We start from the raw sequence: 25,084 nt of genomic DNA, 5'->3' as shown, positions 1-25,084 counted from the left end.
CCATAATAGAAGGGAGGAAGTAAAGAGCTGAGGTGTCAAGAAAAGCTAAGGTCAGCAGAAACACTGAGTGTGAAGTTAGCCTTACGTTCTCTCAAGACACCAGGAACCACTTCAGGAAGGCTTTCCCTTCTCCTCTGCTCTGGCCGCATGCTCTGAGTACACATCAGAAATGGCCATTCATTGGGTGCTTGTGGCTCCTATTTCTGTGCTACTCAGCTGCAATGTAAATTACAAAAAGGGAGAAGCAATTCTAATTTCACCAAAACGTGTAATAAAATTTATTTTTAAAAGCCATGCAAATGAAAAAGTGCAGCCATAACCTCTTCTGTTCTGGAACATCCTCAACACACCTCATAACCCAGAAACAAGAACCTTTTTCCAGATGCTTGTATGTCAGCTGACACAAGTAAGGAAAATCCAAGCTTGTTTTTTGTCTAAAACAAAATTTCTTACAATGTCCCTATGTTGCTTTGCTCTGCTTGGGATTGAAGAGATACTTGCTTAAATCAGAGCTCTGATGAGATGAAGTCTTCAGGTGAAGGTGGACACCAAACACCACAGCAACAGAACACTTGCGCTGGAGTCAAGAAGGCACTCAAAATGAGGCACTTAGAAGGGAAATTAGGACTGGCAAATGCCAATTAGAGAAATACAGTTAATACAGTGGAAAAAAAGATACCCAGTGTGTAAAAAATGGATGTGACAGAGAGAAAGCTTCTTGGGAGCTCTTTGAAACTCCAAGTGGGTAGACAGATCACTTTTTACTGTTGATCTAGAGTGCTTCACACAGAACTACCCAATGCTGCAATAAAGGGGTCCCATTTTTGTGGCAGTCACAGTCAAGACACTGAAGTTTGCCCAGAGACTTTTTCCTGGCAGTTCAATGCTGTGACACTTGAGTCCTAAACACCTGACAGGTCTAATTCCAGGTCCTTTGAAATACTGCATTCAACCTAAGGAGAGGTACTCTACTGTACCCCCAATAAGAGAAATTTAATTCCCCACTGCCTCTGCACATCAAGCCAGAATGACAGACTTTAGTAGGGCACTGTACAGGTACCCTTTCAGGTCTGTCTTCACAATGTTGGCTCAGAAGTTGAGTATTTGTCAACTGTGACAAAAAAGACAAGTATAAAGTCTTTTAACATGCCAAATCATAGCCTCAGAACAGAAGCTTGTGGAGATTTCAGTGAAGCTCCACAAACTTGTGGAGATTCCTTGTAGTCAGTACTTCTATCTCCCAGCCCTTATGGTTAGGACAGACAGTTAATGAATACAGTTTTAACTTTGTAAGCTCAAGAAGGCAATATAGAAATGGGAAAAAGAATTCCAGGCAGAGCAAGACAAACTGCAGCAGGAAACCTCCCACCTGGGTATTGCAAAATAACATAGACGAATAAAGAGGTTGAAGCGCGCATACATCAGGATACCAAACAAGTTATTTGCATCTGATGAATCCAGGATGTAAGAAAGGATGGACAGGCAGATCTCTCAGGTGCCTCCAACTCAGCTAGTCAATCTACACCACATGTAGATTACCTAAATTGCTCTGCTCCGGGCACATCTGCATCAGCCAGTCAGCACAGCCTCCATTAGAGATTCAGGTGTTAGCTGTGGGCAGGCTTGTAAGCCAATACAGCACTAGGTGAAACACTAGCTTAGGTCTTGGAAGCAATACAGATATCTTCTTTAGCCTACACTCATTCACTTGCTTGTTTCTACCTTCCTGAAGCAGCTTCCTCCCTTAATATATTTTCAAAACAACCATCTCCTCTCCCCAAAACAAAGCTAAATGTCCACAGGACACATCTGTAGATAACAAATTCATGTACATTGCAGGCTGAGGAAGAAATATAGCTTATTAAAGGAATCCGAACATCCCTGATCTTTTATTGCAAAATTGGAACTTTTATTATGTTTTTTTTCTATACGCTTATTATAATTCTTTAATTCTTAAAGAATTTGAAGCAAATGGTTTTACAAAACTTTTCAGGATTTTGCTTATGTACATATACTACTGGTTATTTGTATTTGCTCTAGTCTGTTTCTGTATGAATAGGGGAAAGTATGCCAATGCATTTACTGTTAGATAACTTGCAAACAATGATGTGTATTATTTTAGTTAGCCTATCTCTGCACTCAATTCATAAATGTTTGAAATTACAGGAAAGGCTAAAAAATATAATGGATGGAAGACATGTTGAAAACAGACTGGAGTGGCAAAACTAGGTTCCCAAAGCAATCAAATGCACTGCACTGAACATTTATGTTTGTTGTAAAATGAGTAACTTGGCAAAAACTTCCTGCAAACTGAAAATTATCATCAAATCCCACCCACATTTGCACCATGAAAATGACAGGAAAAATAGAGCTTTGACTGAGTATTTCTAGCAGGCCAAAACCTCTGAGAAATCACAGAAAGAAATGGTCCACTTCAGATGAGACATGGGACTCTTCACATTTACTAATCCTCTCTGATTTAAGTTGCACAGTCTGATTTTTCCTCCAGAAGCTAACTTTTAATGCTTTTGTTAATTAGAAAATTCAATAGGTTTAAAAATGCAAACATTTAACATTCTCAAACAAGGTCTGCCACACCTTCATGTCGCTGCTGAGGAGTGGGACAAGTTCCCATATCACTGTTTGTTTCTGGGCGCAGCACTGCACTCTCAGCTATGCCAAGTGGGAAATGCCTGATAGTGAGATGATGCCATATAGATTGCTTGTGAGGGAAAAGGCACTAAAACCTCCTCCAGAGGCCTGGCATCGTGCACTCAGCTAAAGCATCACAACAGTGTCAGTCACACCTCCAGCTGCAGCGTGGCTTTGCTCAGCACCAATTTTCTGAAAAAGCCGGGATGAGCAAAAGAGGTGTACAAAACCACATCACAGAAACCAAAAGGAAACCTGGTACTCAAGGAATTTCACAGAATGGAATAAAAACTCAGAGTGAAAAAATCCCCCAAATAAATAATCTTTACAGTCATGCTTTCATAGACACTATTAGAAATACTGCTCAGGGTGACACTTGTGATACACATTTCATTCTTGAGCAGAGGAATTTGGAATAGCTTTTTCACCCTTTCAGAGTTTTTTGTTACACTTCCAGATACATTTCCCAGTGCAATCAGTTATTTTTCTTCCAGAAAAGCAGGCTTTGATCAGGAGTCAGCTAACCTCTCTGAGATGAGCAGTTGGAAAGTGAAATAGGTGTTACTGACTCTAGTAGTTTGTGCATCTGGTTTCGGGGCTTTGTTACTATTGGGGTAAGGGTTTTTTTGTTTGGGTTTTGTTGGTTTGGGTTTGTTTGGTTTGGGGTTTTTTCCTGTTCCTAGTTAGAGATTGCTGACTTGTTTACTCTGTAGAGTTTCTTACTCCCACCATCCCCACAGAAAATTCTCATGCTGTCCTTCTGTCATCCTCCATTGTCATTGGAATATTATCTGATCTTCAGGTGTCTCTCTCTCCCCTTCTACTCCTCATTCAAATTGGTTCAAAATAAAAGCAGTCTCTTTGTTGACCCCAATTACAATGCAAAAATTATGTGGGATAGGGTGAAAAAGAATGTGTCTGTCCCAACCCAAAGATACCACCTTGCAGCAAAATGCATGCAATAAAGGATCTCTAACAGCCAGTTCAAGCTTATCTTTTCCCAGATTGAAAAACAGGGCTGACATTAATACCTCTGCTCCGTGTTAAATCACAGAGCTGGATTCAGATTCATCTCTGCTTCCCCCCGGGATTTCTGATTTGCAGAGCCGCACACGTGCCCCTTAAAGCAGCGAGATTTTGAGCTCTGAAGGAGCAGGTGTCACATTCCGAGGAAGGAGAGATGCACACGCGTCAGAACCAGCAATGCACAAATCGCTGCCACGCCAGAGGGAGAACTGAGGTTTAGCCCCACCAGAAGCCGGGGGAACACGCGGTGTGTCACAGTGCGGGCTGGCAGCCGTGCGGGGCATTCACTCACCTCAGTGCGGGCTGGCAGCAGTGCGGGGCACTCACTCACCTCAGTGCGGGCTGGCAGCAGTGCAGGGCACTCACTCACCTCAGCCTGGGGCCGGCAGCAGTGCGGGGCACTCAGACACTCCCCTCAGCCTGCCGCCCGGCTCCGTGCGGGGCACGCACTCACCTCAGTGCGGGGCACTCACTCACCTCAGTCCGCCGTCCGGCTCGCCATCCAAGGAGAAGGCGCCGTTGCAGATGCTGCCGAAGGAGTGGCTGGGCTTCAGCTTGGGCTCCTCGCACTCCGAGGCGGGCTCCCTTTTCTTCCTCTTGCCGAAGAGCTTCTTGAAAGGCTGGAACTTGCCTGCCTTTTTCTTGTCTGCAGACGACAAGAGAGAGCGGCGGGGCTGAGGGAGGCGGCCGGCAGCGGGCTCCGAGCCGGAGCGGGGTCAAAGAGCAGAGAGGCAGCCGCAGCCCGGAGCGGCCCGGCGCTCGCCATGGGAATGCCGGGCTGCAGCCTCCTCTAGACGCGTCACACTGACAAAGCAGCGTTCAAACCTCTGCTCTTGGCCCTAAGGATCTGCCGCCAAACGTTTGGATAATTTTGCAAAGCCAGAGTGTAACGCTGCAGTGGGTTTTAGGTTTTATATCACAGTTTTGACCATTTTACCAATAGACAAACACTGCTTTGGTCACGTCCCTTTGGAAGGGCTGGATCCTCTGCCTTGAATTGAAAGCATTGGAAGGAAAACAAACAGCTGTGTTTTAGTTATGTGGCCTCATAACTACTTATTTACAAGTTATACAAGTCAATTTACAAATAAACAAAGAGAAATGGATAAATTTCGGTTGGTTTGTACTGGGTTACTTCAATAAACATCCAGCTTTATATCAGCAAAGTCAATACATTTCTCTGATTTTTTTCCCCACAAGTAACTGAGGACAGAATTTGGCATTTCTTCCTCAGGACACTGAAATTCTCAAAGCAACACCAATAAAAGCACAGCAAAACCACAGAACATACATAAAGACAGGAACAAGAAATAAAAAAAGTTAACCAGGAAAAAAACCAACCTCTTTTCTTCCACCAGTGACTGGAAAAAAAATAAAGGCAGCTTCAAACTGCTATCTCCCCATTTATTAAAAAGAAGTACCATGAATTTCTTGTTAACTGCTGTCAAGAATGGGTTAATTTCTCGGGGCTGGGATGAATCAGAGAATACATAAAACATAATAATTGTTAAAGCTCTGTATTCCTCTAAGGCTTTACCTTAATTTTGCATTAAATCTATTTAAAACAAGGTATCTGGGATTTTTATTTGGTTTTGGTTTTTTTTAACCCCAGCATTCAGCCTTCTATCATAATCTAATTTGAGAAGCACCATGTTGTACTGGTGGCAAATATTTTCATGAGCTAATTACATTCCTGTGCAGGCTGTGTGCACACTGCCTCAGCGTGCTCTGCTCTTCCTGTGGGCTGGGGCTCAGCAGAAAGCCCTGGTTTGGTTGCAAAGTACACGCATGCAGGAACTTTTGACCAGGAAACCCGGAGTATCTTCTGCAGTGTAATGGCATTCTTTAGTTCCACCTTGGATTTTACACTCCACTCTTATACCTAATTAGGGTAAAGCCACTCTGGGTAACACACATTTGTAGTCACTGGAGGAGTATCTGCAGGGATTTTAGAGGGAAAAATGTGCCCACGCATATTTTGACCTGGCTACTTCCAGTGGTTTCCAAACTAGCATAGTACCAGAGAGCCTGAGTTAAACCCAGCATGGCATCAAACTAACACACAGTTCATCTATCTGTACCTGGTTATGGATGAAGTAAGAAATCTACATTGAAAGTACAAAGACACAAGAGATAGTAATTCTTCACTTCCTTTATAGATCCATAAGAAGTTCACACAAATGTAATTCTTCTTCCTGAGCAGTCAAAAGACACAGCATTTATGCAAGTTCATTAAAAAATCAGGGCATCCATGTAACAGCATAAAAATTAAAAGGTGAATCATGAACTTCAGGCCCAGCACCAGAACTTTCCAGTCCAGAATCACTGACTCACAATAAGCAGATGAGAAAAACAACAACTGGAACAGCAGTTTTACCAGTGTAGAAGAAAAGGGGATATGGAAGATTACCTGTCTCCCAGCCCTGCTTTCCATAAGCAGGGCAACTCACATCTCCAGCCAGACCAATTGCTTGCTGCTCAGTTCTGACTTTAGGTATATGTAGAATGTATTTATATGTAATAGAATATATTCCTATATGAAACCCCTAAAAGACAGGCAGGCAATCATGCAGAGAAAGAGAGAAATTATTGCTCTTGGCCACAGCTGCTCTGACCCTTTATGCACTTCAGAAACTGACTGCAAAACACCAAAAATCAAATGGTAGAGCATACAGGACAGAAAGCATCAGTACTAGACACAAGACTGGGTAGAAAAGCTATTTGTTCAGAGTTCTCATCTCACTTATTTCCTCAGCTCTCTTCAAAAGGGAAAGCTGCATTATGCCAATTTTGCTGGTTAATGTAATTTACTGCATAAATCAATGAAACTACAGCATTTTTTAGAAAAGGTTCTCACTTTGTCATTCATCCACATTACTCTTGTCCCCTCCTCTTTTTGAGATCTTCAGATATAACAGATACAACTGCCTCATTGAATCTAAATCTACCATACTGATTCACCAACTTTAAGTCTAGTGTTGAGCAAATGTAACAGGTCAACACAGCTTTCATTTCATCAAAATGGGTGAAAACCAACACACTTATCTGCAGCCAAGATCTGCTTTTCCCCATGTGACTTAACATGTCCCTTAGCTGTTTCCTTGCTGCACACCCATCATCACAGCTGTCACATTACTAAGCATGAATTCTTTAAATCAGGCTTTGTGACTCATTGAAGCCAAAGAACATCCTGCCCTGCACAGGCTGCACATGCTGCTCCCCATCCTGCCAGGTTTCTAAGGAGGGAATGCCTGACTGCTAAAACAAAGTTGGTTTACATAAATTTTTCACAAGATCTTATGGAGGAAGATGTGGGATGATACTGCAGGGTGAAATGCTTCCTGTAACAGTAAAACAAGTACAGAAAGTATTCCAAACATCAGCAATGCAGCAGACGATTCTTTGCACAAAAGCCTTTTGAGCCTGTAATTCTCAAACACAGCTCATCCCTTCTGTCCATCTCTACTGCTGAGAGAAGAAAGTGGGATAGGAAAGGATGAAAGTTGGGACATTCAGTGATGTCAACTTGCAACAAGGACAGCTGCTGGGAGAGCCAGGAAAGAAGTCAGCTTACATGTGCCTTTTGCTTCTCACCTTAATCACTTCAATGGAATCCTACAGATCCAGCCCCAGGAGACCAGGGGAAATAAGCAATTAAACCTTTTTTCCTGTCCGTTTGACAAGTCTATCTTGCTCAAATCACTGTAAACAGTTAACAGTAAACCAGTTTTGAATCACAGAATAACATAAGGTGTGAAGGCGACAGATAAACAAGGCTGGATACATTAGCTAGGATAACACAGCACATATGGTAGGCGCTCCCTTCTCAGATACCAGAAGAGAGTAGCAGAGCAGATTAGAATAATCTGTAACCTGTCATATAATTTGTCAGATGCACAAAGACATGCAGTGTGTAACTCAGAGCCAGTTAAAGCAGAGAGAATTGGCATCACACAGGCAGCACATGGTGCCTCCATTCCCGATGAGAGAGGGGAGCAGCTTCTTGTCTCACTTTGTGCTCTCCAAGAAGGATGAAGGTGGGTGCAATGGCCTTTATTGCCAGGAAATTAAGCACAGCCTTTGGACTCCAGCTGGCAAAATCTTATCAACATGCCAGCTGACAATTCCCCATAAAATAGCTTGCAATTAAACTGCTCAATTCCATTGGGATTCCCAGGCTGTGCTCCCCTTCAAAAACCACACAGAATCCTCAACACAAGCACAGGCCAAACACTTAACTACCTCGATTATAGAGGGAAGAGATTTAAACTATTGGAAAGGGAGTGAGCAGTGTATTCCAGACAACAGGCAGAGGTGAGGTTATGCCAGGATGGGATACAGGACATGTCAATGTCCCTGGAAATATCTGAAAAACAGTCTTCAAGCAAAGCGAACTTAACATGAGAAACAGAAAGACTCACATAATCCAAGAAGAGACACCTAAATATTTAACAGGATGTTGATTCCTTGCAGCTTTTTCTATTTGTTGCAGTGCTGGGGGCACTCATAGCAGTGTGGGTGAGGAAACCTGGGAGGCAGGTCATCTCTGAGCAGAGCTGACCCAGCACATGCATCAGCTGGTGGGTAGAAAGATGATTGTTGAGAGGCAAAAAAAAAACCAGAAGCAGGATTCATATTGTCAATTTGAATTTTAAGTTTTTATGACCAAGATTTTTCAAGCCCCAGTTTTGAAATGGGATTTGTAAAGATTTCACAGATTTTTTTTACTTGCTGTATGAAATGCAGCACCTGTCTATGACACTTCTCATAGTATGAGATATTTCACAGGAGCTGTCTTCAAAATTATGTGTTCTTTGTTAGTGAATTTAATGGCTATAAAATATGGTGTAATAAACTAGATTAATGAGAACATGAATCATTTAATGGAATAGACACTTCTATAATGAATTTAGGGAATGGAAATCCATATAGCTGTAGCATTAAGAACTGTGTGGCAGAGAGGACAAGTGGGTAACTGGGCTGCAGGCACAATACAGCAGCCAAGCTGGGAAAGGGGATTAAAACGTATTGTTAAGAGGATAAGTTGACTGACATTTCTCATTGATCTCTACAACAGAAAAAGTCTGCTATGGTACAAATTGCCATTATCATTATTTAAAAAAAAAAAAACAACTTCAATTTCAAGCTAATGGTATGGTTATTGATGCTGTTTTTAAATAACTCAGATATAGCCACTACAATAAGCACTGCCCTGTTGAGTCCTGGGTTGGCCAGACATCTGCAAAAAGTTCTTTGGTTTTCAGGTCCCCACCAAAAAAGCTGCCTTCTCTCCCCCTTGCCCAGTCTGTTCTAATGGCATAGAGCTTCTCTGAACAAACTAGGATTGGCATTTGCTTCCAGCTTTCCCACCCACTCCACATCTCAGTGCATCCATTTCTATGAGATGCCAGAGATGCTCATTTTTGCTAATAAATTTTCAGCACTCCCAGAAGAAGTGTTTCCACTCCTCCAGAAAAGGGGAATAAATTGTTTGGGATCAAGGAGGAAGACAGCGGGCTTTGCTCTTCTTAACCATGTTTCCATATTTTAAAAATAGTTGTGAGCTCCTGTACCTGTGGTAGCACATCTGATTTCACAGTGAAAATTGATTTCTGGACATTTTCTGCCTTCATGACCTGCCCTCAATCCCTTGCCCTCTCTTTCATAGGTACCTGGGCCAGGTATATATATATATATGTATATGTGTGTATATATATATATATGTATATGTGTGTGTATATATATATATATATATATATAAAGTCCAGATATACAAAGCAGGCACAAACAAAAAAACAAAAAAGAACCCAAGGAAACATGTAAGACATTTAAGAGAAAACACAAGGAATAAAGACTGACATTAAAAAAAAGAGATGCTCAGATTCAATAATGTAACTTCCCAGAAATGGGTTCACCTCTGTAAGACATTTAGTGATAGCCATAAAGCTGACAGTGTGCAATAGTCCCATGCTGACAGAGATAATATCACCTGACATAACATCAATACCTGAGAAACATTAAATGAAAACAAAATTGAGAGGTATTGAAGGTATCAAATTGGTGCAGCCACAATGGTCTAATGAAACACCTAGGCAAAGCAAAGGAAAAATAGTGGGCCATTACTTGCTTGTTTTTCCAAGAGTATCAGGTGATCTTACAAGAGATACTATTTCTTGCAAACCTTGTCCCAGAGAGGATGGGGTATTCTTGGATTACCTGATATAAACTAGTAATACTACCTAAAGTATCCATAACACACCAAGAACGAATCTTACTTTCCAGAAACATCTATTTTCCCTTGCCATCTGCAGAAGCAAAAACATTTCCAGAAAAAACAGCCCATTTTTTGGTTTTTCTTCCTCCCAAAGACCGTATTTTGCACAGAAACCATATGTAGCTGAGACAGTCAGCTGTCAGGAGACACTTATGAATCATCATAATAGAGTCTATTAATGTTCAAGCAGCATATAATATGCTTTATCACCCAGAGCAAGGAAAGAGCTATTTCAACACTTCTCTTGATACCACAAGGAAATACCTCTTGAAGGTAAAAGGACTTAATCTCCACTGCAGGAGGTTTGGCACAGTGCTCTTTAGAAGCAATAAAGAAATATGAATGAAGAGGAGGAGTAAATAAAATTTTCAAAATGTTTGGATGACAAACATTTCTTAATTCTTTTCTATTAAGAAGAACTAGAGCTGAATAAATATCCACTTCAGTCTCATTTACTATGGCAAAATTCTCCTTTCATTTCTGAGCCCCTGTTCTCCTCTTTTCCCCAACTTTCAATCAAAGTCTTCACAGCCAGTCCTTGTATTTCTGTGCCTTCTATTTTCATCAAGCATCACAATGAGTCATCCTAGAGGTCAGAAAGCCTCATTCTTCCAACCCTGTGTTTTAACACTGAAATTCTGCCTTCTTAATCCATCCCACTGCCACACTTTGGCAGCACCTTTGGGACAGAGAAGACACTGCCCTCCAAAAAACACAACCAGGATTGGAGCAGGTAGATCCCTTTGGGAATGTGTGAGGTAGGCTGGCATAGCAGAGATGCCATCAGGGAAGACAGTATGAGAAAATTAGTATAAACTCCAGGAGCAAACCCTGCTGGGGCCCAGGAGTTCCCTTCTTCCAGGGGAAAGCTCCAGTTAACAGGCTACACAGTGAGTGGCCAGAGGGTGCAAAAAAAGTTAGAATTCACATCTGAGGACAGTAAGAAGGGGTAGTGGAGTTCATACCCATGAGGACATTTGAGAAAGGGTTAAGGAAATGCAAAAGATGTTCCCAAGATGCTGAGCTGTACTGTGGAACATCCCTGATAAGATAAAACCTGCTTATTATAGTCTGGGTGCAGTGATGCATGTGAGACTCTTAGAAAGGAAGAGACCACAATAGCTTCTGATTCACCACCAAAATATTACATAACAGATGGGAGAAAGCTTTGTTTTACTAGTGCAAGGCTTACTAACTCAAGTTATTAATGATGGGATACCCTTTTGGTGTGCTGGCTTTTACCTGAGGTTTCCAGAGCTGATTTAAACACTTGATGTCAATGCAATAAAGAGATGTTGGAGCATTATCTCCTTCTCAGAGGAAAAAAACAGGTAAAACATGGGATTCCCTCAGCAGGTTAATTTCCGACATGGGTACACTCCTGACTCAAAGAAGTCCTGGCCATGCTGTGTGTGAAAAGATAAACCTCCCTGAGGCAAAGCCACCTCCCTGAGGCCCCATGGCAGAGCAGTCCAAAGTCCAAGGAGTGCCACGTGCACTGGACAAACAGCTCCCACTGCCCCTCCCCAGCTGCAGAGGTCATTTATACCTCCTCAAGGCTGGCACAGGCTAACAGGCCAGGATCCTTCTCAAATCACAATTTATAAGATCATTCTTGCAAGGGATTGTGTTACAGGAACAGTTTTTCATGTCTCTCCACCTTTAAATAAACCCTGTATTGCACTGGTCAACATTTTTAGATCCATGCCACCTCATTAGTTTTCCACTAATGAGCGGAGGAGCATTCCACCATCACAGAAACTACCATAGAAAATGTTATTTTAATGAAATTTTCATGAAGAGAGCATGAAACTCATGGACCAAACCTCTTCAGTGGTAAGGCAGAAGGGCTACCAACATGCTGCTGAGTTCTGTCAATAAGAAAAAGCAGAGAAGTGTCCTGACTTCAAAGGATACTTGATGTTGCTAAGCCAGAAAGTCTGGACGGCTGGAGGACCGGGATAACTGGAATAGAAATGAGCTGAAGCATTATGTACAAATTCATTCCTTTAGTGCCTATTGCTGAGATGTCCCAGATCAGCTAGAAATGGGTGAGAAGACAGATGTGACCACTCCAGCTGATCACAGGATAATTATGAGCCAGCACTGTGGTGCTGCTGCAAAAGTGAAAGGTCCTCCTTTGGAAAGGACTCTGGGGAGTGGCAGGGGTTACTGCCCAGGCAGGGGGCTGGAGAGCCCACTGGCTAATAAATCACCAGGGGCTAATAAATCAAGGCTGTAAGAAAGCAGATGCATCCAATATATTTTAGATTGGGATTTGGAATTCATTCCCTTTTTTTTTTTTTTTTTAAATAAGGGGAACAACAAACTAATACTTAAAGTCATTATGACACAAAACAAATTCTCTCTTCAATGTCACATAAAGGCAATATTATTGGATGCAAATTTCATGTCATGTAGGGAAAAAACAGGTGCCCTATTCCTGCTTTTAGTGCCTAAGACAAACTGAGACCAGTACAGACATAGATACTCAGAGTGGTCACTTTTCACTTTTGCACAGTTTTAGTATAATATATTCAACAATGACAAACATATAGTAATTTTAAATTTGCAATTCAGATGAACAGCTAGAATATTTTAAATAGGTCAGATTAAATGGAGAGACAAAAATTTTCATTTTATGAATTTACTTACTCCCCAGTCATGAGATGTTAGTGGGTTTTCTTGAAACTATCAATGTAACTTTTGAGTTAGGGCAGTTCCACGATGAAGTAAAAATACATTTTAAAAAGTTCTACATGTAGCTCTAAATGAAGGGAAGGGAGATCAGGAGAAGGGGAAACCCCAAAAATTACTTTATGCCTGTGTGTTTTCTTTCAAAGTTCTGAGAATTATAAAGTGATACAGAAAACACAGGAATAAAAGGGATCTTATTCTAAGCAAATTATTAACTACTTCAGCAGACATATTAATTTTATAAGTTCTTTATTAAATTTGACAAGGGTAAAGCTGAACAGAAGGCAGTAAATCCACTTCCCCTCTCCAGATTTAAAGAACTAAAATGTCAGGATTGTCTCTAATTTTTGCAATTAATCACAAGACTCCCTTATTTGAGCAACCTGAAAACCAAGCTAAATCTGACTTCAGGTTGAATTGGTCTAAAAAAACTAAATCAACTTGTGCTGATCTTTGATTTCACAGAATTAAATCATGCTGTTTTGGTTTGCAGCTGTGGAGCAAATAAAGAAAATAAACAATACCTTAAGAAAAGAGGTACATAAACCATAGCAATCACAAATACTCCAGCAAGCTTTGTTAAAAAGCAAAGACCAAAATCAATGTTTGCATGGTGAAAACCAGAGCAAAGAGAAGCACAGAGCTGGAAACAGTTCTGTTTTGTTGAGTGCTTGAGGTTTTTTTAACTTCTGAAGGAAGCCAAACCTCAACTTCCTTATTCAGCTGGGCAATGTAGACAGAAGGAATCGTGGCCCTCATTCCCCAGATTGGCATATTGCCAAAATATCCCAGGAAGTAACTTCAGCCAGCAGCACAGGGGCTGAAGAACCTGCTCTGTGTCCCACTCCAAAGCCTGGGAGCACCGTGCTCTCACATGGAGCCATCTCTGCCGCTGGAGCTGTGCAAAGCTGTGGCACAGGGGCACCTTTGGCTGCTCACTGCTGCCCCTGTGCCTTCCTGCTGCACGCTTCCCTTCCCAACCACCCTGCCAGGCTCACTTGCTCCCTCTGACAAACAAATCCTCTGATATGGACACAAATTGTGGCCAGATTAAGATTTGAGGCATCTGTCTTGAGTCTGGGAAATTGCCTATTTAAGGAATGTCTGGATTTTCATTGTCTGAGCAGCATTCTCATGCATATGCAGGCCCAGATTATCATTCTCAGGAGGAGCAGAAGAACACTGAGACATTCTCCATGTTGTTGAGGGACATGTCAGCAGGAGAGGATAGACAGCTACTTGTGTGTAGCCTGCAGCTCCTCCTGTCTCTCTCTCATCTCCAGCATCACAGCCTCACCTTGGCACAGCACAGAGAATATCCCCATGCTCCACTGCCACCTCTCCTGTTGGCACTCCCTTATTCCAGTCTGCACTGGATCTCCCTTCTGAGCACCAGGGTTAGATGGCCATTTGCAGTTTTTTCAGAAATTGCTGGTTTTTGTAACACAGACCACTATCAGCTGAAGGATGAAATTGGTGTCTTGATATTGACTGCAATGCTATCAAAGATATACCAAAAATGCTGCCACCTGTGCCAGCACTTAACCAACACTATTACCAGCAATTTCAGAAAGAAGATTTTGAGCAGTAAAATAGACCATGTAGATAAAACTGATCATGAGTATTAATCACTAATTGTACTAGCATTGCACACACCTCACCTAGCTGCTCCTTATCCATCACCTGTCCCCATACAGTGAGCAGGCAACAGGTTGAAGCACAAAGGCAAATCTCAAACAACTTTTACACAGAAAGAACAGATTAAAGACAGGACCAGGAACATGTAGCTGCTTTCCCACGTCCACACCAGAGCCCTCAGCCTGGGTTGTCTTCATCACCCAGGCCAAGCAGAGACAAAAGATGCAAATATGACATTTTTGTGATAGGAAGAGGACTGGAAATCTTCAGGTTGAAGTTCTGGCAACTTTCTCAAACACTAGATCTGCTTTAGAAAAGGACCTTATCATTGACTCAATTCCTTGTCTTGTCATCAATGTACCAAAATATACAGAATAATAAGATTGAGGTGATTGGTTTGCCTTTGCTTTCCAGAATTAAAACTAGAGGAGTGAGACATCACTTGAAGCACTTACTGACCAGAAAACAGAGAAATCTGATGAAATTTTACTTTTAGACCTACCTATGAAATTTACTTTTAGACCTATCTATAAATATCTAAGAGATAAAAAGTCTTGAATAGTTTTTTTCTGATATTTGCAAAACAGAATATTCACCTCACAGAACACTCAGATGTACTTTGCCACCACAGTTATTTGGCTAACACTGAGTATATTAACATATAACACTAATAAGTAGAAGCAGTGTTATTTTAAATGTTAACCAAGTAAGATTTCTACTCCAAATAGAAATATCAAGAAAGGGTTCTTCATTAATTTTGTAACATCAAAATAGAAAAAAATTCCATTATACTACTGTGATGCTAAATGAAATCTCCCTCTCTGTTCTATTTTATGAGGCTAGAATAAAATTAACTACTCATGAAGAAGCAAAATTAAAGAGGAGAAGAGAAGCAGTCATAAAGAGATGATACTCAAACATTTATAAACCTAAACATTAAAAAAACCCCTAAAATTATTCAAATCCAAAATAGCCTTTGCACAAAAGCACAGCTCTCTCTATTTCTGAACTAAGACAACCAGATATTTCCTTCTAAAACATCTTGCCTTTAGGTAATGAGGGCAAAGAGAAGAAACTATTTCCCATTTTCATGCTGTTTTGGTTCCAGGCGAGGATTTGCCAGGCCAGGATGAGACAGATCACTCTAATCACACATTGTCTCACTGTGCTGAGAATACAAAGCATTATCCTCATTATACTGGTGAAATACATCAAATTTAGCCACACAAGGTGAAAATGATTAATTTCACTGAGAAAGGAGACAACACTTTCTCTGAAACATCACCTGCCCACATTGGAATTTATTTACCATTTACTACGTGCCAGAACAAAGAACAGAGGGGACTCAGGTGGCCAGGCAAATCACAAGGTCCCATGTGCTAGTGAGGATGGTTAAACAGAACTATGGCCAAGGGAATTTAATGCATTGTAGATTGCAGGATATGACATCAAGTTGGGCCCTTGGAAAGACACTGGGAGTGCAGATTGTGTCTGCCATTCTCTGAGGGGCTGCAGCAGCTGTGACAGCCCCAGGGACCAGCCAAGTGCTGTGTCTCATGCTGCAGCATCACTCCAGAAAATGTTACTTGTACAGGGGGTCTTTTGGCAGACCAGGCACCTTCCAGCAGCTCCAGTCCAGTGGCAAGACCAAGGAACAGAAATCTGTCCTGGATCTGACTAGTGCCAGGATCTGTCTGTCTAGCATGGATGGAAGCTGGGGTCCATTTCAGCAGCTCTGAATGCTTGTTTTCTAGCTGCTGAAGCAAATTTTGGATCCCTGTGAGCAGCATGGTACAGGACTGGGTGTCCTGACTGTCCAGTTAAGGGAAGTTCACAAGGAGAGTCAGAGGAAGCCCAGGTTGACCAAACCGGATTTATCTCCCCTTCTTAACTGCTTCTCTGACATCATACACTTCTTTACACCCTGCATAAACTCTCTTCCACCTGATACCCCTGCTCTACTTGTAAAATTCAAGGTCCAAGAGCACCCACTGTAAAAAATATCAGAGAGCAGATTTGGGAAAGGGCTGGGGCCAGAGGAGAGAGGTGAACACTTACTGAGTTTTAACCCTTTTTACTTGCTTTGTATCTATTCTTAACCTACTGGACTACAAGCACTCAGTAGCTGAGTCAGTGTTTTTCCATCTCTATAAAGCATTACCTAGAGTTACAGTAACAGATGCAAGTTTGAAAAGAAGGCTAACAGTGCAAATATAAGAAACAAGATGAAAGTTTTAAAATTCAATCAGTTTCCATTATGTGACCAAATATCCTCAAGAAATGCTCACATCTCTCTCTGGCATATTTTGACACTGAGATAATGCAAAGCATTTCAAAGTAAATCCAAGTTATACCTTTTGAAACCTTGCTCACATGAATGTTTCTGAAAGATTTGTCTAATATTAGTATGGAAACAACCATAGCCATAGCTTTGTCCTGTGGACTTCAAGAAGAGGAAAAGTAACACATCTAAAAGTCCTAGGTGAAGAGAACATTCACTCCAGTGCTCTGTGTTGGCCCTCCAGATCCCCAGATCCTCATACCAGGTTTTCTAATGCATTTTCAGAAAAATCCTGATGCTCTAAATGACTGTGCTAAACTTGATCATTCCTTTAAAGAGCAGACTAAAGCCCAAAAGCCATATGTGCAGTAACACCCACTCAGGACAGTCAGGGGAAAGAACCATTTAATTTAGATACATGAAATGACAGCACTGTCAACAATAGGAGTGTACAAGTTAAGCTTAGGCTAACTCCCACCCCTTCACCCCTCTTTTTGACTTTTTCAGACTAAGTCCTACATATTATATGGGAGAAAGAAAAATGCCAGTTGCTGGGCAGGAATACATTGTAGTGCCATTGCAGAATACCATCTCCTCCAGGATTTTCCACCAGAGGATATGTCTCAATTGCAAGAAAAAGCACATTCCCTACTTTTCTTTTTCCTGTTCTTACATTTTTTGAAGACAAACCCTAAAATCAATGAACACACAACATCAGAAAAAAAATAGGACACTCTCCAAATATTCTGGGTTTTAGTTGGGCTTGACTTACCAGGTATGTCTCTATCTGATGGTAGAGGGGTGACATATATTTTACAGGATACAGACTGTTCATACTGTACGTGCAGAAAACATGACTCTGAACAAAAGCAATTTATTCTGCTTTGGTCACAGTTAATACTACACATATCTGCTCTCTGGCTGATGAACTTGCACAGTTTGAGTTTAAGTGTTTCAGACTGTAAACTGAAAATTAGCTAATGGCAACTGATCTGCTGCATCACTTGAGAAATCACTGGTTTATTGATCTTCAAACAAATGTTGAATTAAAATTAGTGCAAAAACTTACATGTACATAAAATTTATCCTGTACTTGCATACAGCAGATCACTGATGAATTTGGAAAAAAAATTTTTGAAAGAATGCATACCTGGCATTATATATATATTGATATGTATTCATTAATAGGAGGGTAGCTGCTACTTACTTTTAATGTGCCAGTTCATAAATCACAGTCAAACATGTGACTAAAAAATGTTAAAATATCTGTACTTGGGTTTGGTAAACAGATTCCTGTAAGGGCACCACCCGCATTGTGTCCTAATGCTTCACTAACAGTAGGGCAATCCAGATAGTATCTGGATAGCCACTTAATCAAACAAGAGAAAATAAGAGAGTGGTGAGATTTTGCAGAATCAGAGAATCATTTAGGTTGGAGAGGACCTTTGAGATCATCAAGTCTGGCCTATGGCCTAACACCACCTTGTCAACTAGGCCTTGGCCCTAAGTGCCACATTCAGTCTTTTCCTTGACACCTCCAGGAACAGTGACTCCACTACCTCCCCAAACAGCCCATTCAATGCCAAACTAACCCTTCTGTGAAGAACTTCTTCCTAATGTCCAGCTAAAACCTCCCCTGGTGCAGCTTAAGACTGTCCTCTTGTCCTGTCACTGGTTGCCTGGGAGAAGAGACCAACCCCCACCTGGCTGCAGCCTCCGCTACTTTGCAATAAACATCTACTTCAATGGCTTTTTAAAATACTGCAATACTTTTACTAAGTTCTTCTAAAAGCAGAGGGAAGTGTTTTCACCAGTTTTACTTAAATTAAACATTCTGAACAAGGTGCAAGGGGGCCCTGGATAGAAGCTGAAATGGGCTATCTGCCTGTATCTGCTCCTCCTCATGGTGCCTTGGGGATCTGTACATCCATGCAATGATAGCCACCTGCAGGTCTTGCCAGCTGGCCAGTGTTTCAACCTGGCAGCACTTAAGGCAGGCCACTGCTGCATGGACGCCTCATGCACTGCACATCACTCTAGGGGAGGCCAAAAGCCCCTTGGCCAAAGGATTTGAAATTAGCTGGGACCAAGAAAGGGGGAAGAAAGCATGGCTGTTCAAAGGCCTGCAAGGTCCCAGGAAGGATCAGAAGATACAGCATTCTGTGTTGCTTCCGTGTAATAGCAAATGTTTACTTAAACTGTCTGCCACAAAACTTCCCATAGGAAAGTCCTCAGAGCCTCCAAGAAACCAGCTCTCTGAAGGACATCACCCTTTGCAGCTGCGGTGGAAACACAGTGCTTACAGCACAGCGGGACCCCAAACAGCAGCTCTGAAGACCTCTGTCCTGGGGAACACACACACTGACGCATCACCAGCATTACTTGGTCTCCACCAGAAGCAGCCCAAACTGAAGGGGGAAGGGGGCTTACTTTGCTTTGTTTCTTTTACTGAAAACAGTTCTTGTTGCAAGATCCAGAGTGGGGAAAAACAAGATGGTTGTAAGACCCTCAAGGTGTTCAAGGGCAAGGGCACAGCCACCAAGGCAGCCTAGCCAAACCAGAACCTTGCTCTCCTCTGCTGGAATGGGCTCCATATGCCACAGCTTGTAAGTGCTGAGGAGCTGACCTCACTGAGAACAGCTGTGTGTCCCTGCCCTGCCCTGCTGGACCATGCCACCAGACTGGTAAGGTTTGTCTGTACCTGTTCTGCAGGATACCCCAAGCACCCTCTGCAGTGTCAGCCTCTTATTATCCTCAGCACCTGCGGCAAGCATAGCCACAGAGCAGCTGGTCATCCCTGCTCTGGGCTATGTTGTGAAATGGGACAGGCCCTCTGCTCCACAGGATAAAGAGGACACCTCATTTAGGGAAACAGCATTCCAGAATAAGAATTAAATGTAGTCTGTAATGGGAGAAGAACATGAAGAGATTGCATCTTTGAAGTAAGACGACAAGATTTTAATCTCACTATCTAGTAAGAAGCCAGTAAACAAGAGGACAAAAGTCAACTGGGTTGAGATATCTAATTAGTTCATGAAGCATTTTACTGTAAGTATAATTTTACAGGTATAGCAAAGCAAGAGGTACTAATTAGTTGTAACTCATTAAGTGTAAGTTGTTTAGTAATTTAGGAAAAATGAAAGCAGACATGGCAAGGTTGGTACAGACAAGAATTCCACGTAGCTGAGTATCACATTTCCAACAGCAGCCAGTCTGCACAAGCACCAGAGGAGTAATTTGCAATTCAGTCCTGACCCATGGGGACAGGCAGGCAGATCATACATTCCAGCTTTTCTCAAAGAAACATTAAAGGACAAAAATAATAAATGCCTTCATTACAAATGACCAGGTGAGACAATTAGTGTCTGTCTCCACCCATGAGATATTAAAAGTTCATGTTCCATCTGTAAAAAGCATTATTATTCTAAGTAGAGAGAGTTTGGATAAATAAATCAGCTGTGTTCACATTCTCACCTTTTTGATTTCTACTAATACTTATGCAGGAGTAAGGTAAGTCTCTTACCTCTTTACTTAATCTTAATAAAATACTTACCTCTTTATAAAATGTATCCTTCTTTGGGAAACAGAAACAAACAAACATCTCAGGTAAGATATTACCAACAAGAATTTAATTGCACAATATTTTCAAAACTTGCGCTTTACCCGGGATAAGTTTGTAGAGCAGAAGGGAGTTCAGAAACGATTGCACATACTAGGATAGAAAAGAGACTTAAAGACAAAATAAAGCCCTAGCAGGAAAGCAAGTTCTGTGAACAAGACCACCAAAGCATGCAGAAATGTCATCACTCCAGCTGGAATGCTGGCAAACTGTAGATATTCTCTACCTTTCTGCTTTTAATCCCATCCATGAAACACAAGTACCCTCAGAGAAAACATATGTAATTTAGCTAATCCTTTTTCAATTACACAAGGCAGTGGTTTTAGGCAAAGGTTTCCTAGAGCAGCAGCTTTCAGAGAAGTGTCACAATGACATTGAATCAGACTCATCCCCTGCAACTGTCTGCCAGGGCTTTTTCAGCCTCTGTGGTAGTGCTCTACAGAGATCCACCACAAACCCAGTAGAGGGCAAGACTGCAATGCACCATTTTATTTGGTGGTAACTGTAGAGCAAATGATTCCCTATAAAAGCAGGCACCAAATTCTGGGAAAGTCTGGGCCTGGAATTTGCAGCTCAGTTATGGCTTAACTAACAATAGCTAACACAAGTGTAAAAGCCACATGAGAAACAGTTTCCTTCCCATAGTCCACTGGTGAAGAAAACTAAAAACAAAAAGAAAACTAAAAAAGTCTGAAAACTCCACAAAAGTAAATTCTTTTCTTTGTACTGAATGGACATGCTGTACTCCCACTCCTTTACAGAGGAAGTTAAGAGCTTCTTTGTGTCAAGCCTACTCTCTTTTTCTCAACAAAATAGAAATGAAAGAGCCATGTGAATTATTAACAGATAACAACAGAGAGCTAGCCAGGTATTTCAAACACTTGTGTCTCTTCTTCCTACGTGAATTCCTCAACAGTACATGCAAAGTAAGTTTTCTTACTACTTCCATCATTTAAATCTGTAATTGGAGCTAATTAAATAAATTGTTGAGAAGTAAAGGCTTTTTTATCATTCCTTTCTTTCTCCTTTCTTTCCCTGGGAGAGCATTCAACGTGACTGTGACAGTGATACAGTGGCAGGGGGGCTTCAAGCCTTGCTCTGAAGGGCACTTGGTGACCAAGTGAGGATCCTTTCCCCCTTATTGCCTTTTCAGTACCACAAGCTCATGCAGAACATCATGCAATCCAGTGGAAACAGAGGCACCATTTACTTCTGAACTGGAATAGATACATAATGGGGAAATCTGAAAACAGACTAAAGCTTTAGTCATATTACAGTGTTAATCATCATGTCATAGCAAAAGCAAGTCTTGTTTATTAAAAACACCTTGGATGGCCCCTTGCCCTCAAAATCCCCCCTCCCCAAGCCCCCAAACAAACAGGTGAACAGGACATCACTACATGAATCCAACACCATTGCTTGACAGCATGCTTGCTATTTACACAGAAGTACAAACTTAACACTGCTTCAGTCCATTCACATTTAACTCAAATAAATTTGTCAAAGCATCCCTGCAAATTCAAGGCAAAAAATAAAACTGGAATTATGTTGAGTCAGTATCAGAGCAACTGAAAGATATTTGAGAACTGACATAGGAAAACCCATCAAAATTAAAACTGCAGTAGTAAGCTTTAAAATAGCAAACTTTCTGACAACTTTGAAAAATAATCCAGATGACCATAAAAAAGCATGTATTTTTCTATTTACTTAAAAATTTAAATCCATAAATTCCAAACTTTCTTCAGTTAAAAGGACCATTTTAAAAGGCATGGTAAAGCACAGCATCTGACATAACACAAATGGAAGAGTACAGTTTCCCACGGTGGAGCAGAAATCCCCAAGTCATGCCTCAGGGCAAAAGCATTAACCAGAATAACCTCTCTGGTTTGAATTTGACTGTGCTTCACATGTACACTGTTTATTCTACCTGCCATAGAAATGGACAAAAGCAGCACATACATTAGCAGCAGCTCCTACTCAGAAACAAGAAGCACAGCACATTCCCCCCTCAGCCAGCTCCCCGCTGGAAGTGCTCCAGACTAAGCCACAGAAACTTAACAGTGAGCTTTTGAATGACAGGACATCATGTGCTCCAGCAGTCAAGTACTTACAAGGTTTCTTAAACAAATTGATCATGCCTACAATTTCAGACGAAGTCAGAGAAACTTCAGACTTGGTCTTCTCTGAGGAAGAAACAGAAGCCATGAAATCACCAAAGAGAAGGACTTGTTTGGGCATTTTTGTTGTGATTTTAAAGAGAACTCTGACGGACATATTGTAGTGTGGTAGGAAGTCTGTAGGAACAGCCTTACAAGTTAAGCTGGGCATGTATTTCAGCACTCTGTTCTTATTTAGCACTTTCCCTGTGGAAAGTGCTAAGGGAGATATCAACTGGCAACAGCCAAAGTTATTTCAGATTGATAGACAAGACTTCCCAGCTGATCTTTCATTTGTTACATTAGTTTATACAACAGCTTTTTGCTCAGTCTTCTCCAACCACAAAGCCAAAAATAACATTACCTTCCCACAAGGGCAATATGGTGAACTGGGACTACTAGGCAACTCTTTATAGGTGCTATGAATAACAGTAGTGGTTTTTAAAAAGTAAGAAAAATCCTGATATTATATTATGCATGTTTTTATCTAGACAAGAACAGTTTAATGTCAGTAACTGCCATGACATCTGGAGGCTGCATTTTCCAAAAAAATTTATGCTAGACACCAGTATTTCCAGAAGCATCCTATAGTACCATGAAAGCATAAGCAGTCTATATTATTTCTCATGAAAGAAGCAACAATGATGCAAATTCCTCTTAGAAAGCAATAAAGTTTTGAATAAATCCTAAAAGAGATTCATTATGCAGTTCTTAGTCAACACTGGCTGAGCCAAATCCTACTTTGTGCTCAGGGTAAAACTTCCCATGGCTCCAGTAGTTCCTTCCACAAAGGTGGCACTCTTCCACAAACAGACCTTAGCAACCAGGGCTTAAGGGAAAATATACCCAGTGAAGCCATGCTTTCACATCTGTAGTTTGGCAGAGAAATGGGAGATCTGATTTTCAAATCTCCTGGGAACCAGGTAGCTTATCATGCAGTAAAATCATCTACAGGAAATTAATGTTTTAGTGATGCCTTTTTGGATCTTGCTTGGTGTTCAAAATCATGTCTTACAAGTTTTACCCAAAGGCCAGGAACAAGTTGCTAAGCTTTGCTAAGCTTAGGCCTTCATATCCCAAAAGTGTTTAGACCAAAAGGTTTCCTATAAAATTTAAGATGTAGATGAAATTGTGCTTGCTCTATGTGAAACCAAAGTTTCTGGTTGTCATCTAGTTTCAACAGAGGTCCTTAGCATTTTCATATCAATTGCAGAGACTCTTGAAGTAAGATAAAGCCTTCAACAGAGAGGAATTTTAATTAATCTATTGTACACAGTGCATTTAATAGTATCTGATTTCTGAAATCTCCCTCTGTGTCAATTAAAAACAGTATTTGTGGAGAGACATTGAGGAGTCCCAGGCTGCTTAGCAGTCCCTTTTCTTCTAAGCACTGCAAATACTGACATACAGAATAATCCCCCTAAACACAAACAAATGGGATTGAACTGGAAATGAGAGAAGATAAAATAAAGAGCTTGAGAGTAATATCCCCCTGTTGCTTTCTCCTCTGAGGTATATCATACAGACTTGTTTTGGCAGATATACCAAGACTTATGTGTAATAATGACTTCAGTAACTTCTTTCTTTAGGGACACATTCTATTTCACTAATGATACATTCTCAGAAACCAAGAGAATGACTTTCACCCAATTTAATTTTTAATTAAGAAGAGCTTAAAAACAAAAGGAGAATAGAAAGATGAAATTGCTCTGGTCTGACAAAATTCATGGCTTTTTGACCCATCTATAAGGGCTACTTTCTTCACTCCAACAGCTGACAGACCAAGATTCTCTTCAGCAAATAAATCACTTCAGCCAGCCTTCCTCTTGCAGCACAACACTGGATCTAGCCTCCCTCCAAAACATCCAGCAAGCCAGGGTTAATTAAGACCACAAGAGCTTACAACAGGGCTCAGGACCATTAGAAAGGCAACACAGGTACCTGAGCAAACACTTCCTGGACTCAGGTGTGGTCACTGCCCTGAGCACATTCTGTAGCTATTCAGGTCCTTTGCACTTCAAACCCCATGACTAAGATTCAACTTGGAGACTAACACTTGAATATTGCAATACTGAAAAGCACAGGTGTTGAGAGGGAGCCCTCCTAGAGGCACTACCTAATCTAGCATCACAGTTGGAGGTGCATGAATGGCCACAGAACAGCCTCCTAGCTGAGGACAATTAGTAGTGTTTAATTGTCACACAAGGTTATCAAAGGACCTTTTGTACCAGCAGCAGGGAAGCAGCATCACTCAGACAACAAGCATGAAAATAAGTGGTGGACAATCTGGCAATGAAAAGGCAGAAGCTACTCTCCCTAATAACTCCCTAATATCAGCTTCATCTCAGTCACACCCAAACTACCTGCTCCCAGTGTAACAGCCTTTCTTTGTTTAAGCAGAGATGAAAATTGAAACATAAGCTTTTGTTACACATCAAAACATTAAATGAAAGAGGATGAAAAGATGAAGTGACAAAATCAAACAATGCAAAGTTTAAAGAGAAAAAGTATTTTCCTTCAATTTTCTTACATGAAAATAGGTTTTAATAGCTGAAAAGTGTAATGCAGTAGACATTTAAAAGGTCTTTGTTTTCCCTGAATGGGTAACAATGCCATGCATGATGCCAAACTGAAATTTTTGCATCCTCTTGCCAGCTTAGTTTACCTCAAATTTCATCTCAATTTATTTTTAATGCAATGGGAAATGGAGGCAGTGGGACTTATAAAAGCTTGTTATATAT

The 25,084-nt window shown here is 41.1% G+C and overlaps 1 protein-coding gene across 7 annotated transcripts in view; it reads right to left on the bottom strand.

Moving 5' to 3' along the window:
* CRACD (capping protein inhibiting regulator of actin dynamics) overlaps positions 1 to 25,084 on the bottom strand; it is a 129,885-nt gene that overhangs the window by 34,123 nt on the left and 70,678 nt on the right. For 6 of the 7 annotated variants that reach the window (XM_064710427.1, XM_064710425.1, XM_064710426.1 and 3 more), the window contains exons 3-4: positions 22,299 to 22,370; positions 4,156 to 4,324 (exon numbers count right to left, since the gene is read on the bottom strand). In XM_064710427.1, the coding sequence (XP_064566497.1) occupies positions 4,156 to 4,324; positions 22,299 to 22,323 (194 nt within the window). In that variant the 5' untranslated portion in view covers positions 22,324 to 22,370. The remainder of the gene's footprint in view (positions 1 to 4,155; positions 4,325 to 22,298; positions 22,371 to 25,084) is intronic. The other variant, XM_064710431.1, reaches the window with a different exon arrangement.

Source organism: Zonotrichia leucophrys, chromosome 4 (genome assembly GCF_028769735.1).
Source record: "Zonotrichia leucophrys gambelii isolate GWCS_2022_RI chromosome 4, RI_Zleu_2.0, whole genome shotgun sequence".
Taxonomy (NCBI): domain Eukaryota; kingdom Metazoa; phylum Chordata; class Aves; order Passeriformes; family Passerellidae; genus Zonotrichia; species Zonotrichia leucophrys.
Note: the sequence above shows the minus strand (reverse complement) of the source record. Positions and strands in the feature narration are given on the sequence as shown.